At 36.6% G+C, this 13,749-nt stretch overlaps 1 protein-coding gene across 2 annotated transcripts in view; it reads left to right on the top strand.

Moving 5' to 3' along the window:
• LOC136031812 (uncharacterized) overlaps nt 1-13,749 on the top strand; it is an 85,759-nt gene that overhangs the window by 33,363 nt on the left and 38,647 nt on the right. Inside the window, exon 6 of one of the 2 annotated variants that reach the window (XM_065711629.1) lies at nt 3,682-3,812. The exons of the other annotated variant lie outside the window; for it this stretch is intronic. Within the exon in view, the coding sequence (XP_065567701.1) occupies nt 3,682-3,710 (29 nt within the window). The 3' untranslated portion in view covers nt 3,711-3,812. Of the gene's footprint in view, nt 1-3,681; nt 3,813-13,749 lie in introns of those variants that run through there. 2 annotated transcript variants of the gene reach the window in all.

Here is a 13,749-nt window from a genome sequence, read left to right as displayed (position 1 = left end):
GTATATACTTACCATATTAGGATTTGAGACAGCAATGGGATCTTTTAAGACCACCGCCTAAATTATAGTGAAAAAATTACGAATCCATGTTAGTTTAAAATGTCTTTCTTTATGACAGCCAGAAAGGGGGGTTGTGAGGGAATTGATCTTACGGTACCCGATGTTAGCCATCTAATTATCTTCCTAATATGACCCGTAAACGATTTTGCGTCATAAAACGTCCTTGACTTGCTTATTTAGGTCTTAAATAATTCCTGACGGGCATTGCTCGGTGTAGTGAGTGACGTCTGCCTCCTCCATCCGCATCGGTCATTGGCAAGTGTTTGCAATTGGTTTGATGTTTGCCATCACCAGGAACTCGGACAGGCTCTCAGACTGTTGTTTCTTCGGTCGGCCGCGAGGTCGGTTCCAACCGGCTTTCTTAGGGTCAATTTCAAAGATCATCTTTGCGGGTAAATGCAGGGGCATTCAAGCAGGTTTCCAAACCATCATAAGGTACGTTTGGCTCCTTAGGCTGAAAACTGATACTGCTTGGTGAGCTGTTGCAGCGTCTCATTACTCACGACGTCAAGACACCGCAGACCTTCGATCCTTCTCAGGCTCTTTGACTGGAATATATCGATGGCCTTTAGGGTTGTAGCTGATCCATGCCATGTCTCAGCTTCGGAAAGCATTGCAGAACCGACAAGGGTGTTAAAAATCCGCAGTTTAGTTGAAAGACTGATATTCAGTTTTCGCCAAAAATCCTAAAAAATATGAATGTTGCAAAATGTACAACACTAAATTACAAAGTAGACCAGAGGGCCGAATAAACCTGATTTAGGTGCTCCAGTTATGCAGATCAAATTACCCTTTGATTCTTTGATTTACATTTAAGCACTGTATTTTGATTTTGGATAGTCATCTGATAAATTCAGTGCCATCATCTGTCTGATTTTTGAAGATTCTCGAGTTATGAGAGATCGGACACATCTGTGCTTGTACAGATTACATAAAAAAAACTAGTTTTTTTTTAACTGAAAGTAAGGAGCGACATTAAAACTTAAAACGAACAGAAATTACTCCGTATATGAAATGGGTTGTCCCCTTCGCAATCCCTTGCTCTTTACGCTAAAGTTTTTAATTGTTTTAAAAAGTAGAATTGTGGCAAAGAGTCAAACTTTAGCGTAAAGAGCAAGGGATTGCGGAGGGGACAACCCATTTCATATACGGAGTAATTTCTATTCGTTTTAAGTTTTAATGTCGCTCCTTACTTTCAGTTAAAAAAAACTAGTTTTTTTTATGTAATTCCTGAACGTTTTTGAATTAATGCATGTTTGATTTTGGCTCTCCACACATAAATTATTAAAATGAAATTTGCATATTAATTCCTTTTTTGGCTAAATGGCTTTCTCTTAGTTTTGATCAGACGATTTTGAGAAAAAAGGGGTGGGGAAAGCCTAGTTGCCCTGCAATTATTCGGTTACATAAAAATGCAACTATAAATTTTAATTTTTAACGAATCTTTTTATCTTTTTATTGGTAAAAAATATACGTAACTTAAGAATTAGCTTACGTAACAAACTTTTATGTTCTTAAATTTTTATTATGTATATGAGGGGGTTTGTACCCTCGTTAATACCTCGCTCTTTGCACTAAATCGTAAGTTTTGTCCCAATTCTTTAAGAATGACCCCTGAACCCGAAAGGCCGTAGAATAAATTGTTGAAATTACTAAAAATACTATGGCATAAAGAGCGAGGTATTTATCTCCTCCTAAATACCTCGCTCTTTATGCTATAGTATTTTTTGAACCCCTCATATGCGTAATAATCTCTGTTCGTTTTAAGTTTCAATGCTACTCCTTACTTTAAATTGAAAAAACTTTTCCATGTTTATTTTTTCATTGTTTTTTTTTTATAGTAATTGTAGAAAATCCTGCGCCCTTTTCATTGAATTTCTGTTCCCCCATGACATATTTCTCCAAGGAAAGATCATCCCACACAGCTCCCTCCCCTTAACCCCACCCCCAAAACGAAAAAAAATTCCCTGAAAATGCTGTACACTTCCCAGTACCCATTATTATATGTAAGCACTGGCCGAAGTTTGTAACTTGCAGCCCCTCCCCCAGGGACTGTGAGGGAGTAAGTCATTCCCAAAGACATAGTTATTATGGTTTTTGACTACGCGGAACAAAATGGCTATCTCAAAATTTTGATCGGTTGACTTTGGAGAAAAAATGAGTGTGGGAGGGGGCCTAGGTGCCCTCCAATTTTTCGGTCACTTAAAAAGGGCACTAGAACTTTTCATTTCCGTTAGAATGAGCCCTCTTGCGACATTCTAGGACCACTTGGTCGATACGATGACCCCTGGAAAAAAAAACACGCACCCGTGATTTGTCTTCTGGCAAAAAATACGAAATTCCACATTTTTGTAGATAGGAGCTTGAAACGTCTACAGCAGGGTTCTCTGATACGCTGAATCTGATGGTGTGATTTTCGTTAAGATTCTATGATTTTAGGGGTTGTTTCCCCCTATTTTTTAAAATAAGGCAAATTTTCTCAGGCTTGTAACTTTTGATGGGTAAGACTAAACTTGATTAAACTTATATATTTAAAATCCATTAAAATGCGATTCTTTTGATGTAGCTATTGATATCAAGACCCCATTTTTTAGAGTTTTGGTTGCTATTGAGCCGGGTCGCTCCTTACTACAGTTCGTTACCACGAACTGTTTGATAAGAGGAAAGTGAGATCCCTAGGCCCAGTAATTATACAGGCGAATATATGCATATGATACTGACTTCAGGAGAATATAACATGTCCACCGTTAGCCTTAAATTGATATCTGCATTTGATTAATCTATTCTAGTATAAGCTATTTTATTATATTCTCATCTTATTTTATTATATTTTATAAGCTACTTTATTATATTCTCATCTTATTTTATTATATTTTATAAGCTATTTTATTATATTCTGGGAACTTAGAATGTCCATTTTAAGTAAGTATGAGAATGATCAAGAAAGATGTTACGCATAAAATTATTTCATTGATGCTAATGGTGTGGGTGGGGGAATTAAAAATTGACTTGATTCTCTGAAAGTGTAAAAGTGCACTAAGTGAAAAATTGTGTAATATTCTACTAACAATACTATGCTTTTCTAGGTACGAATGCAGAAATATACATTTTTTTTCGGGGGGGGGGGGCGAAAATCAAAGAAACTAAACGCAAAAATAATTATTTTTATAAAGGATACATAGTACATAGATTAAATGAAATCGTGGAAAACTGTAAAATAAAGAGTATCATGGATCTGAAAGCCACTTCTCTGTGCATGTGTCTTTAATTTTCTGGACCGAAAACAACATTTCCTCTACCTTTCTTTAAAAAAAAATAATCATTGGGGTATTTTTACAGGCTTTTCCTTCCACCAAAATCTTTAATGCAGCCACCTATTTTCTTTTTATTTTTTTTTTTTTGGCTAAAACAACACATGTCAAAGGCTCTTATATTCAATAACCAAGATAGTGCTATTCAGTATTGTCCCCTAAATGGCATTTCTGTGTTTGCCTGTGAACTTTCAGGCAGGACGCCATTTCTAAATGGTTACTCTTTATCCTATTTGCTTAAATGACCAGAAATGTCTGGTTTTCTTGTTAGTGTCTTGGTTTTAACATAAACTTTTTATTTTTTTTTCAGATTTTGTGAAAATGATGTGTTCAAAGTAGAGTTTTATTGACAAGCTGGATTTGATGAAGGTCTTGATGTAACTCTCGGCAAGCTTTTTGACATTTAAATTTTGAAATTTTTAATTAAAGGAACCATAATTACTTTTTGGATTAGTTTTCCTCTTTGATTTTATCTTAAAATCGAAGTCTAAGCCTTTACCAGAGGTTCTCAACCGGGGTCTATATAGACTATTGAGGTTTGTATAATGCTCCAGGAGTCCGAAAAGCAAAATCTAACAAATTGTGATTCCATCAAGATATTTTGATTGTTCATGAAGGGACACCAACTCGAAATGGTTTTCTTATCGAAAATCACAATTTTGCTACAATTTAAACTATATTGAAATATCTTTCTTTACTTCTTTTATGCTAGCAAAACTTACACACTCTCACATCAGTTTGTGGCAAGAAAAAACACAGTGCTGCTATGTTGGCTTATTTTACGCCAAACTGACTTATTTTGAATACGACTGGTGTAAAATTTTTGAAAATTTCCTGTGGCTTAAAACTTTACTATTTCTATTTTCATCTGTTTTTATTTGTGACTGGCTTTTCCGGGACAAAAGCGGCCAACACGTCATTAGAATGCCAAATTTTTCACACCATAAAACGAAGCTGTAATCTGTATGTGTACGAAATGTCGATATCACAGCAATCTTATCGTCCAAATTCTATGGTAAAATACTGAATCAAGTGCAGCAGTGTTCAAAATTTTCAGTGTTCAAAATCAGTGTTCAATTTTATCGTCCAGATTCTACAGTAAAATACTGAATCAAGTGCAGCAGTGTTAAAAATTTTCAGTGTTCAAAAATCAGTGTTCAATCTTATCGTCCAAATTCTACGGTAAAATACTGAATCAAGTGCAGCAGTGTTCAAAATCAGTGTTCAATCTTATCTTCCAAATTCTACGGTAAAATACTGAATCAAGTGCAGCAGTGTTCAAAATTTTCAGTGTTCAAAATCAGTGTTCAATCTTATCGTCCAAATTATACGGTAAAATACTGAATCAAGTGCAGCAGTGTTCAAAATTTTCAGTGTTCAAAATCAGTGTTCAATCTTATCCTCCAAATTCTACGGTAAAATACTGAATCAAGTGCAGCAGTGTTCAAAATCAGTGTTCAATCTTATCGTCCAAATTCTACGGTAAAATACTGAATCAAGTGCAGCAGTGTTCAAAATTTTCAGTATTCAAAATCAGTGTTCAATCTTATCGTTCAAATTCTACGGTAAAATACTGAATCAAGTGCAGCAGTGTTCAAAATTTTCAGTGTTCAATATTATCGTCCAAATTCTACGGTAAAATACTGAATCAAGTGCAGCAGTGTTCAAAATTTTAAGTGTTCAAAATCAATGTTCAATCTTATCGTCCAAATTCTACGGTAAAGTACTGAATCAAGTGCAGCAGTGTTCAAAATTTTCAGTGTTCAATCTTATCGTCCAAATTCTACGGTAAAATACTGAATCAAGTGCAGCATTGTTCAAAATCAGTGTTCAATCTTATCGTCCAAATTCTATGGTAAAATACTGAATCAAGTGCAGCAGTGTTCAAAATTTTCAGAGGTATCTAATTTGACATTACAATATTTCAATATTTCAGTGAGAAATTCAGTGATGAACTGCATTATGTTGTTATAACAGAAGGTACAGTATATTACTAGTGTTACAGAGTTAGGAATCAAGAGTTGTCTGTAATATATTTATTTTCTCCATCCTGGTTTTAATTAAGCTGAAGCTTGCAACAATTGACTAGAATTATTGTAAATCTTTACAATATCGAAGATAAATATTCTCAACCAATTTCATAGACAGAAGACTTGCACGACTTGGCTATTTCTAATTTCATTTTTTTTTTTTTTTGTGACTGGCTTTTTCGGGATGAAATTCTAGTGCCATTATGAAATAGCTAATAAATAATCATACCATTCTAAACATCATTCAACCCTTTACATGAATCGATGAATCACTTGTTCTCACATTAGCAGGGCCACAGCTTAGGAGTAGGGAGACCCCTCCCCCCAAACACACACACTTCTAAAGTGTCGTTCCACAGCGCCGATACCTTGGAATTTAGCTTATGCTTTAGCTTATGTTCTTAGTTTAATTTAGCATATTTGTCGGCACACTGGACTATTTCATCGGGACATTCTTTATATCCCCCCTAAATTCAAAACTCTGGCCTTACCCCTGCCGACTACTGCGTAAAGGTAAGTACCCAAGGTAATATTTGTGTTGTATTTGGGGCAAAAGATTGTCTGGCTTATTTTTCCTTTGTTTTTCAAAGGCTCTGGACTACTTTTATTTACAATCTGGCAACACTGCTTTCAAGGTAAGTTACCCCTGCCTGGCAGATTTATGAATTATTTTTATTTTTTTATTTTACATCATTTTTGTAGTACAGAAACAGAAAATTGCGTTGGTTTGAGAAGCTTGCAGCAGCACGAACTCGCTCCCAATTGTTGGCTATTGATGCTCTGTCTTTGTATTTTTGCCATATTCACCTTGTAAAAGAGGAAATTTCTATTAAAAAAGAAGAAGAAGAAATGACAATGCACAACATGGCTGGAATAATTTTAGGAACACAGTGTACAAAGTAGCTGGCGGTGTCTTAGAGATGAAAGTTAGAAACTGCTAGGACTAATACTGAAGTCGCTTTAAGGTCGCTTTAAAGTAAGGAGAAGGTTGTTTTCTAGAAGTTTCTAATTGATAGATCATAAAAGGAAAGCAAGAAAGTAGAGGAGGTCAGTAAGGAGCGACCCGGCTCTATAGTAACCAAAACTCTAAAAAATGGAATTTTGGTACCAATAGTGACGTAAAAATAGTCGCATTTTTACGCTGATTCAATATATAGTTTTGTTACATCAAGTTTAGTTTTGCCCATCAAAAGTTATGAGCCTGAGAAAATTTGCCTTATTTTAGAAAATAGGCGGAAAAGCCCCCTAAAAGTCAAAGTCTTAACAAAAAGTCCTAAAAAAGTCTTAATGAAAATTACACCATCAGGTTCAGCGTATCAGAAAACCCTACTGTAGAAGTTTCAAGTTCCTATCTACAAAAATGTGGAATTTTGTAAAGAAAATTCCAGGGGTGATCGTATCGACCCAGTGGTCCTAGGGTGCCGCGAGAGGGATCATTTTAACGGAAATTAAAATTTCTAGTGCCCTTTTTAAGTGACCAAAAAAATTGGAGGGCACTGAGGCCCCCTCCCACGCTCATTTTTTTCCAAAGTCACTGGATCAAAATTTTGAAATAGTCATTTTGTTCAGCATAGTCGAAAAACCTAATAATTATGTCTTTCAGGACGATTTAACCCCCAACAGTCCCCGGGGGGGGGCTGCAAGTTACAAACTTTGACCATTGTTTACATATAGTAATGGTTACAAATACAAACTAATCACATATAGTAATTGTTATTTCTATACAAATATAGTTCGTTATATTAAATATAAGTTCGTTAGGAATGTTAATTCGTTAATTTCGTATATTTATTACTAATAAAAACGTTCGTAAAAAATAAAAAGTTCTAGTTGCAATTTTAAGTAACCAAAAATTGGAGTGCAACTAGGCCTCCTCTCCCCCTTTTTTTTTATCAAGATCGTCTGATCAAAACTATGAGAAAGCCATTTAGCCAAAAACATTAATATGCAAATTTCGTTTTAATTTTTCACGTGCGGTGAGCCAAAATCAAAACATGCATTAATTAAAAAACGTTCAGAAATTAAATTAAAAAAACAAGTTTATTAACTGCAAATAAGGAGCGACATTAAAACTTAAAACGAACAGAAATTAATTCGTATATGAAAGGGGTAGTCCCCAACGCCTTGCTCTTTACGCTAAAGTTTTTTATTGTTTTAAAAAGTAGATTTGTGAGAAAGAGTCAAACTATAGCGTAAAGAGCGAAGTGTTGAGGAGGGGACAACCCCTTTCATATATGGAATAATTTCTGTTCGTTTTAAGTTTTAATGTCGCTCCTTACTTGCAGTTTTTTTAATTTAATATACAATAGGATATCATATTTCTCGACAATTTGGAAGTGAAACTGAATTTATTTTGATTGGAGAAATTAGACACAGGGCTAGAAGGGTAAAAAACGATGAGGCTTCAGAAACCGATAGCGTGGTAAGTGAGTTTTTGAAACATTATGGTTGCAAAATTATAGATAAATCACTACTACTACTACCAACAACTCACTGCAGAACTGCAGAAGTTCCCTGAGACAAAAACAGCTGTGCTCGCTCCTCCTCTCCAAATCTATGCAAAGTCTCCTTACCCTCACATTAAGTTCTCATTTCCCTTAAATCTTTCCTTACGGCATCCTCCCCCCTTCCATTCAGGGATTATCTGCTTTCTGTTTGACCCTAGACGGCTGGCCGACAAAGACAATCTTTGGGAATCTTATAAAAACCTTTACCATCAATATTAATCGAAATCATATTTGCTATTCCTGAATCAGCTTTTAATTGCTATTTTTTCTCACTTGACAGTATTTTTCCAGAAGCTGTTTTAATGTCTGGTTACTATGAGCAGCGGTTCAGCTTGTTTATCTCTTTTTCGAATTTTAGAGTTCAATATCTGTATTTTTGTTGTAGCGCTGTTTTCTTAATACATGTGGTGAATCATCTTGGTTGCAACCTCGCAAGGGATCATTCAGTTTTGCCGAAAATTGCATTTTATTTTAATATTTCGGTTATTATAGGCAAGAGTCCGTTGTTTACTGTAACCAAGGATCAATAAAGCTAAAAAAAAATCACGAGAGAAGCACCCAATGCATTAGAGACACTAAAAAAAGAACAGCCAGAGACCCAACACATGACCCCTTAATTTTAATTTTTTTTTTCAAGAGGTTGTTCTGCAGTGGCGTCGTTTTGTCAAAATCTTTGGAGCCAGTTTTCCCAAATTAAGTGATAATGCCTGAGAAAATAGAGAAATGAGCCATATAGTACCATAAAGGTAAATATATACTAAAGAAAACTGTCCCGTTTCTGTGGATGATTTATTTATGCAGGCTTGTCTTAGTTTTGGAAAGATTTTAGAAGAAGCTAAATTTCAGTTGGGAGGGGGGGGAGGACTGTAGTATAGGTTATTTGTTTAATCATTTAACCCCTGTGGTTAATCATACCCAAGAAACATCCAGAACTTTGTCGAATATGTCTAATACGCACTGGAAGAAGAAGCCCGGGGGACAAAAAAAGACATGGTTATTGACAGTTAGAGCCAACCTCAAGCCATTGGGAGGTTTCAAGAACCACGAGTGTCACTGGAATAGACAATGGATTCAGTTGATCGAGCCAGTCGACTTGAAAGACAACGATGGAGGGACGCTTGTCGACAAATTCTGAATGCCACGATGGGCCTGGACAAGGCTCGAACGTGACCCAAGTACAAGTAAGAAAGGGCAAACTGAGGTCTGGGAAGGGCATTTGTCCTCCCTGCCTTATAAAAAATTACGCCCCTGTTGTTCGATATCAGTATCTATAGTTTGCCCAAGATTCATAAAAGTAACGTTTCCTTTCGTTCTATTGTATCAATTATTTATTCACCAGTTTCTAAATTAGTAAAACCATTCTGACCACTGCTATGGCCTGATACGAAATCTTTAAGCGTTCTTTAAATATTTTTTAGAACTATTCTAAATTTTGAAGCTCCTTGCCAGGAGAAAAATGATAAGTAAATGAAAGATATGCATTCTTTCTTACTTGTATGGCTGTATCCCCTGTAAGTACTAGTAACAGAGAATTTACTCAAACTGCTGAAACAAAACAAAATTGTTGCACCAAATGTGTTTATTCTTAAAAATGTTTTTAAGTTTACAAAGTATTCTCAAACTATTCTCAGAAACATAATACATAGAGTTTGTAATGGATTAGTGGCTGCTCCCTCTGGAGCCCCACTATTGTCCCTAAATTCTTATATTGTGTTTTACATCGTAAGGTTATGTTGGAGTATTCATTATTAAAAAAATTGAGGTAAAAAGTACAAAATCTAGCCTAATGAGTGGGGGTCAGAAGGGGGCTGCCGCTAAACTACAAAAAGTTTGTAGTGATTTAAAATTACTTTGTATTTCATACAAACAGCCTTCTTGTTTGAGCGGTAGTTCTTGAAGAGCTGAGACACACAGTCAAACTTTAGCGGGAAGTGCAGGGGATTGACCAGGCACCTTCACGTACAGAATAATTTCTGTTCCTTTTAGTTTTTCAATATTGCCCCTTCCTTGTTTTTTTAAATAAGTTAAAAAAAAACATATTTATACTTTAATATCCGATCGATTTTCGAAACATGCCCATGCCTTTCCAAGACATAATGGAGGCTACCGCCCTCTAACCCCCTCCATGCTATTAAATTGTATAGATCCATGCTTTTATTTTGATTGGAAGAATCCCATTTTGTTAGAGTAATCATTTCATGAGAATTAACACAGTTTCTCTGGCACTTAAATTCTTTTATATAGGAACAAGTGACAAAAGAGACCGTGTGCATTAACAAAAAGGGGCAAAATTGCAGAAAATTAGCTAGGATGAATTTGAATATAAAGTTCAGTTCACCAATGAAAGTAAAACTGTGCTCCTTCTTCCGTAAAACTTAGAGAACCAAGGGCTTCTTTCAAGTTATAGACAAGCTATAATCAAGATCAAAACGGAAACAGAAAAAACAGAAAAAGTCTTGTACACTTTAAAATGTGTTAGGTACATTTTTAAAGATCTTTACATCCTTTATATACAAATTATTGCAGATACACCATATTATTCGTCTGTAGACGCAATGATGACTTGAGCTGAAATTAATACCAGTACAACGATGGCAATTGCTTTGTCGTTTCTAAGGTGCACCACTTACTTAATAGAGTTAAGTTGATATGTCTCATCATTATCATACTTGCTTTTAACTGTTGCTGAAACAGATATGATAGTAGAACTCTGAAACTTGTCGTCGTTGGTATGTCTTTTTAAAACATGAAGTAGGAGCAGTCACCTTTTCATCTTGTTTGCGTTTGTTTTTTTCCGCTAACTTTGACAAAATCGTCGTCGTTTTTCTCGTAGTGCTCTTTTTGTCTCTCAGCTACTTTTTTTGCCCGACTTTCGTATCTTGGCGTCACTCTAAGCTTCTTCCTTCGATTTTGTGAAAACAAGACGCGTGAATCTTCGTAAGCCAAAGGCTATTTTGACCTTGTTGCTCATTGCTCGGATACCGACAGCCGCAACCTAGTAAAGAACAAACCACGGCCATTTTTCTGAGCAAAAATGTCAAATGAGGATAAATTACCGATTGAAGTTGATTTAAGAGTAATAATAATAATAATAATCTTTATTCTTTCCCTTTATCATAATGCAATAGCATGGGTATCGTCAAACAAAAAAAAGAGAAAAACGCAAAAAGACGCAACAGAAAGAACACACATGATGAGCTATCACTTCGATTTGAGGATATTGTCGTTGTATTGCTTCAAGTAGTATGGAACAAAGGAGTTTAAAAATCTTGTCTTTGAGTGTGTAGGCGGGCATTCTAACAGTTCTTTTCCCTCTTTAAAAGTTGCCAGACTCGTCTTGTGTGCGTGGGTTACTGAAGTAAACTGAGGCAGGATATCTCGGTGCGTTGGGGACTTCAGGATGTCAGCTCCAAACTTCATCAGCGTTCGTGCCTCCTTTCATCCAGAGTTGAGAGCCTGAGTTCGCTCAAGCTTTCTTCGTAGTTTTTGTAATTTTATCCAAAAATTATTTTGCAGGCTCTTGTCTGAATTGTTTCAAGCTGACTTCTGTGTTTCTCTGTGAGCGATGAGTGCCAGACAAGACAGCCGTACATGACTATTGGCATTACATAAGTTTTGTAGCACGAAAGAAGGAGTTGTTCTGTTATTCCAAACCTTCTGAGATTTGCGAAGGATTAGAAGACCAGCTGCTTTTGCTGTGATCTGGTTGATGTGATCTCTGAACATAAGATTGCCGAGTATTTTGACTGATTTCTTTGTTTGGAGAGGTGCAGATTCGTCAATGCTCTTCTTCTTCAGCACGCAACACACAACTTTTCTCGAGGCTTAGCCGGAGCTTCACTTGATCAGCTTGATCCCGAAGCTCTGCAACCAGGGGCTTGAGTTGCCCGTTTGTTTGTGACAGGAATCGTAGTAGACTTATTGAATAATCATCTGCGAACTTGTACCTTTGTTTATGTTGTCTCATCAGTCGGTTGATTACTATGAGAAATAAGATGGGACCTAGCTTGCTTCCCTGGGCTGCTCCACATGTGATGTCTTGGAAGTTGGATGCTTCCCCGTTTTCAAGTTGTACGTGCTGTTGACGACCAGAAAGGAAACTTGCGATGATGCACAGCAGAAACTGCGAGACCTCCAGGGCACGAGCTTCATTGATAACAGTTTCGTGGTCAAGGAGATCGAAAGCTTTCACGAAATCAGAAATTATTATATCAGCAAGGGCCTCCGAAATTTCTAGGTGGTCTAGTAGATCATGAAGTAATCTGACCAGATAATGTGTTGTGCTGTGCCCTCGACGAAAACCGAAATCCATAGGGTCGATTTTATGTTCTACTTCTGCTAGTAGCCACTGTAGAATAAAGTCTTCAAAGACTTTCGAGACGATGGGCGTCTTCGAAATTGGCCTAAGGTCTGATTGTGAGGTCGGTGATATTTTCTTAGGAATAGGTGTGATAAATGCCTTTTTAAACTTATCTGGAAAACGCCTTCCAGTACACACTGGCTATGTGTCATAGGCAATGGCGTGGCCAGGAAGGACGAGCATGCGTGTATCAGCCTTATAGGAATTTCGCCGGGGTAAGATGCTTTCCTAATATTTAGGTGTTCGAGTTTTTCTTGGACCTGGGAAACTGTGATGACAGGGATGGTTTCTATCGGACCATTCTGTGGTAAAGTCCTGAGGGGAGGCTGTTGGCGGCAAATATTTGAGAAGTGGGCATTAATTATTTCTGCGGTTAAATTCTTTCCTTACTCGTCCCTCAGAATGGATTTTGACTTCTGCTGTCCCATGAACTTCCGTACATTTGTGTGGAACTTCCTTGGATCACTGGCTGACAACTTAGCGAATATTTGGTGTCCATACAGACGCCTAGCTTGCTTTAGTAGTCTCACTACTATATTTCTCTTCCATTTATATTCATCAGAGTAGGGCTTTGTCTCGTAAAGCATGTCTCGCTCTCTCATTGCAGCTTTCATGTTCGGAGTAACTCATGGTTTGCTCAGCACCTTAATTGTAACTCACTTCTCAGGAAAGAATCGTTCGTACTCTCGAGTCGTTTTCTCATAGAAGAGTTTGGTCATGCTGTTTGCATTTTTGTTTTTGAAAAGGCGGAACCAGCATACCGAGTTGAGCCATTCTCTGTAGCCAATTATGCCTTCCTTTTTACCTAAGGCATCATAACAAGGGACGAAGTTTTGTGAATTAGGGGTAATTATTGATTTTCAATAGGTTAGGATTATGTGCTTGAACCTCTGTTACTACAGTTATATCAATTTTATGCATATTTACACGAGGCATCACTCAGCTCTCTGTATTTTGGAATCGTCAAGCTCTTATATTTGTTTCTTTTACGAAAAAATAGGCTTGGTTTGGCGTGAAAAAGATGTCATTTGGACAACCTGGATGCACATAATGTCTTTTGATTGAGTCCAATATCCATATCAAAATCCCTGAAGGTTTTAGCTTAATATCGCTCAAAAAGCTAATAGAGACCAGAATACGCGACCTTCTCTTAACTTCTTACGATGTGTTCAACGTGATGTAGTTAGAAATTGAGTTCTTGACTCCTCCCCATTAATCAACGGCCCTAGCAGAAAATTTCTCCATTCCCCTTTAGTGCCATACTCCCCTCGCTGTCATTAAGTCCAATGATGTTAGATCCAAGTTGTGAGATACTCATTTTGATTGAATGAATCACAATTTTTAATAAGTGTCCCTCTGGGATCAATAAAATCCCCATTATGATCATGAATTATATAATTTAGCCATTGTTAACATATTAGTTTTGGTACAAAAACTCTTTTAAGTATTGTTTGCTACGCCTAGATTCTCAGAGTTTCAAA

Source organism: Artemia franciscana, chromosome 10 (assembly GCF_032884065.1).
Source record: "Artemia franciscana chromosome 10, ASM3288406v1, whole genome shotgun sequence".
Classification (NCBI taxonomy): domain Eukaryota; kingdom Metazoa; phylum Arthropoda; class Branchiopoda; order Anostraca; family Artemiidae; genus Artemia; species Artemia franciscana.
The sequence above is the reverse complement of the archived record's forward strand: the minus strand, read 5'-3'. Positions and strand labels throughout refer to the sequence as shown.